Raw genomic sequence first — 4,438 nt, 5'->3', positions numbered from 1 at the left:
GGCTGGCAAAGGGAAGGAGAAGTGCTGATGAAAGAGCCTGTCCAGCTCCAGCCCCTGATACTGATGTCCCCAAGGCCTTCTGGAGCCTTTTCTAACAATGTGAAGTATATTGCAAAGCAGCTCACCCAGTGAGAAGACTTTTGGCATAATGTGCCGATTTGTACAGATCCTGGAGATAGAAGGACTTCAGACCAACCAGGGAGTTATCTGATCAGCTTGGTGTTCAATGTAACTCTTTACCATGGCTCAGACTTTGTTACTTGCAGTTACAGTTTCTCATTTTAGATTGTGCAAATTTTGCATTTGTTTTTACATGTTCTTTGTTCATGCTCTTTATCATTTTTCTGAGTTGGAAAGTTAGATTGCATCATAGTTTACTTTATACATATTTGTATTCTTCAGTGGTGAAGTATATTGCAAAGCAGCTCAGCCTTGTGAGAAGACTTTTGGCACTTTTTCGTTTTTTCGTTTTCTGAGTTGGAAAGTTAGATTGCATTCAAAATGTACAGAAATACTTAATTTTGTTAAAGCTTTTTATAAAAAATGCTTCTGACCAGAGCTTTGTTTCCTTGTCATTAATGTTGAACACCACCAGAGGGGCTCTCACCTGAAAGGTCTCTGCTTCATGTGTCTTCAGCAGAAGATCTAGACTTTGATTGCTATATTTTCAGTTAATATTGACCTTACTGAGCTTTAGCCATATCCATATCACAGCTCACACTAGTTTCCGCTCTCAGGAAGTGAAACTCACACACTCACTGCTACTGAGAGGTGAAATGGCGCAGAAAGGAGTTCAGCTGGACCGGGAAACCTTCTCTTGTCCCATCTGTCTGGATCTACTGAAGGATCCAGTGACGACTACCTGTGGACACAGCTACTGTATGAAGTGTATTGAAGGCTTCTGGGACGGAGAGGATGAGAAGAAGATCCACAGCTGCCCTCAGTGCAGGCAGAGCTTCACACCGAGGCCTGTCCTGCTGAAAAACACCATGTTAGCAGCTTTAGTGGAGGAGCTGAAGAAGACTGGACTCCAAGCTGCTCCTGCTGATCTCTGCTATGCTGGAGCTGAAGATGTGGCCTGTGATGTCTGCACTGGGAGGAAGCTGAGAGCCTGTAAGTCCTGCCTCGTGTGTCTTATATCTTACTGCGAGAAACACCTCCAGATGCATTATGAATCACCTGCCTTTGAGAAACACAAGCTGGTGGAGCCCTCCAAGAAGCTCCAGGAGAACATCTGCTCTCGTCACGACGAGGTGATGAAGATATTCTGCCGCACTGATCAGCAGAGTATCTGTTATCTCTGCTCTATGGACGAACACAAAGGCCACGACACGGTGTCAGCTGCAGCAGAGAGGACTGAGAGGCAGAGAGAGCTGGAGGGGAGTCGACTCAACATCCAGCAGAGAATCCAGGATGGAGAGAAGGAGGTGAAGCGGCTTCAGCAGGAGGTGGAGGCCGTCAATGGCTCTGCTGATAAAGCAGTGGAGGACAGTGAGAAGACGTTCACTGAGCTGATCCGTCTCATGGAGAAAATAAGCTCTGATGTGAAGCAGCAGCTCAGATCCCAGCAGAAGAGAGAAGTGAGTCGAGTCAGAGAGCTCCAGGAGAAGCTGGAGCAGGAGATCTCTGAGCTGAAGAGGAGAGACGCTGAGCTGAAGCTGCTGTCTCACACAGAGGATCACAACCACTTTCTGCTCAGCTACCCCTCACTGCCAGCCCTCAGTGAAGCTACACACTCCTCCAGCATCAACATCCGTCCTCTGAGCTACTTTGAGGACGTGACGGCGGCCCTGTCAGCAGTCAGAGACAAACTACAGAACGCCCTGAGAGAGGGATGGACAAACGTCTCACCGACTGAAGTGGATGTTTTACTGCCAGCAGCAGAGCCCACCACCAGAGCTGAGTTCTTAACATATTCACAGGAGATCACTCTGGATCCAAACACAGCATACAAGAGGCTGGTATTATCTGAGGGGAGCAGAAAAGCAACATACATGACACAACATCAGTCTTATTCTAGTCACCCAGACAGATTCACTTATTGTTATCCTCAGGTCCTGAGTAGAGAGAGTCTGACTGGACGTTGTTACTGGGAGGTGGAGTGGAGAGGGGGAGGAGTTTGTGTAGCAGTCACATACAAGAATATCAGCAGAGCAGGGGGTAAAAGTGTATTTGGAGTCAATGACAAATCTTGGTCCTTAGTTTGTGACCAAAACAGTTATTCATTTCGTTACAACAGAATCAAATCTCTCGTCTCAGGTCCTCTGTCCTCCAGAGTAGGAGTGTACCTGGATCACAGAGCAGGTGTTCTGTCCTTCTACAGCGTCTCTGAAACCATGACTCTCCTCCACAGAGTGCAGACCACATTCACTCAGCCGCTACATGCTGGAGTTTATAATGGTTATGAATATGGAGACACTGCTGAGTTTTGTAAACTCAAATAGCCTGAAGTCCTTGGAGGAACTCTTCTACTTCTTAAACTCACCGTGTGTCCATCAGAGCTGATTGTCCATGTCTTCACTGCAGAGATCAGCTGTCAATCAAACATGATGGGCGGGGCTTCAACATCTTCTCACGAGTTGTTCTGTAGATGCTGGACTTTCTTCCGGCTCCTTCCTGTGTCTGTTAGCCATGGAGGCTGTCACTGCTCAGGAGGATCCTTGTTCACCTGAACTGATATGTAAACTTTGCTCTAAATATGTGTTGGATATTTCTTTTGATTCATGTTGTTGTTTCTCTTGTAGTGCACGAGTCTTCAGAGAGAAAGCAGCACAGCTTCTTTTATTCTACACATTTTATTCTGGTTCTAAAACAATAGAGGCATTTATAATCACATGTATTCTTTTTGACAGATTCAATGTTATTGTTGCTGAATTAACTAAAACATGAGTTCCCAGATGGTTATAACACTTATTTCATCATCACATGTTTATTCAAAATGATATCACTTCCTGTCATGATCATAATCAATAAGTACATCATTCATTATTCTCCTGGGAATAGCTTAGAGTCTTTGCTTGGGAAATACATTGTATAATATTACAGTTATTGTTTTGCAGACTAGTTGTTGTTGTTGTTGTTGTTGTTATCCAAATAGAAATTGGGTACTCTGATGTTTTATAGAACATTAATTATCATGATAATAATCAATAAGGAAATCATGTCTGACTCTGTTTGAAACAGCTGAGATGAAACACATTCATGTGGAGAAAGTGAGACTGATCATGAAATCATTGAACAGACTTTACTGATGGGATGTGTGATTAAATGAAATGTTTGGATCATTAATAAAGGTTTGTCTTTCAAAAACAAAAACAGGATGTTCTTCTTGTGTCCAAGGTGCCATACGAAGCTGATGGAGAACATGTGGAAGTGATCTGAGACTAAATGAAGCTCAGCACAAGTTCAACCAGGAAGACCGTCTCATTCATTTACTATGTCCATGTTACTACTCTCTCTCCCAGGCCCGGTTCTACGGGGGTGCATTGCCCCCTCAGTTGAGTCGTTATGCACCCTCAGTTGAAAAAAAAAAGTGAAAAAAAAAAAAGTGAAAAATATTACATTTATAATAATAATAAGAAGAAGAAGAAGAAGAAGAATATAGTTGAAATAAAATAAATTGTAATTGTGGTTAAATAATATTGTCTGCTGCATTTATTTGGTCAATTTAAACGGTAGACTAAGTAACGTTATTATGTCAGGTGCGCGTGACCTGTGCCGCTGCGCGTTCATCATCTGCAAGGTGCTTACACAGCAGTCAGTGATGGAACTCAGAAAGTGGTTCAAACAACCAGCCTTTATCGCCAGCAGTAACACTGCATCTACTGCAGGTAATAACAGTTCAGATCATGGGGACATACGTTACCCGCGGCCACTGTCGTGGACACTAACGTCCTCCCGCCCGACTCGCCGGCTTTGCCCGCCTCGCCCACGGAGGCGGAGCAGCCGCAGCCGTCTTCGTTGCCCCAAACACCGCCACCCCTCAGCGGCCCGCAAGTGCCAGAGGACCTCGACAAAACAGAGCCTGCAGGTATATTTAAAAAAGTACCCAACTCGCCTGTACTCATTTTGCAGACTGCGGTCAAGCCAGCCGTCTTTCACTTCTGCGTGGTCAAACCAGCCGCCCCTGTATTTCGAGTGCGCGATTAGTTACAGGTTTACGGTAATGCAATAAAACAACCCTGGGAAGCTGGACGATTCGTATGTGCAGGAACACTTCCGGTGAGGATTTCAAAGTAAAGGATGGCATGTGGGTCATTTATATTATTTGCGATTGAGGAACAGGGTAATTTATGAGAATAATGTTAGGACTTATTGCTTCATACACTTGTTGCACAAATACTATGAACTACTTTTACTGTGTACTTTTTGAGTAATTTGAGTTTCAAAGTCCCCTCCAGAGAACAAGAATGAGCATTTCTGTCAACTTTAATGTGGT

At 44.2% G+C, this 4,438-nt stretch overlaps 1 protein-coding gene across 1 annotated transcript; it reads left to right on the top strand.

Moving 5' to 3' along the window:
- Positions 1-724: 724 nt before the first annotated feature.
- LOC117544044 (tripartite motif-containing protein 16-like) lies at positions 725-3,315 on the top strand. Its single transcript, XM_034212821.1, has one exon. It carries the CDS (start codon positions 777-779, stop codon positions 2,442-2,444), a length of 1,668 nt encoding a protein of 555 aa, XP_034068712.1. The 5' UTR covers positions 725-776; the 3' UTR covers positions 2,445-3,315.
- The last annotated feature ends 1,123 nt before the right edge of the window (positions 3,316-4,438 follow it).

This window comes from Gymnodraco acuticeps, unplaced genomic scaffold (genome assembly GCF_902827175.1).
Source record: "Gymnodraco acuticeps unplaced genomic scaffold, fGymAcu1.1, whole genome shotgun sequence".
NCBI classification, from domain to species: Eukaryota; Metazoa; Chordata; class Actinopteri; order Perciformes; family Bathydraconidae; genus Gymnodraco; species Gymnodraco acuticeps.
Note: the sequence above shows the minus strand (reverse complement) of the source record. Positions and strands in the feature narration are given on the sequence as shown.

Coding starts and splice junctions, on each gene's coding strand:
- LOC117544044 (XM_034212821.1), top strand. CDS start 777: ATGGCGCAGAAAGGAGTTCAGCTGGACCGGGAAACCTTCTCTTGTCCC.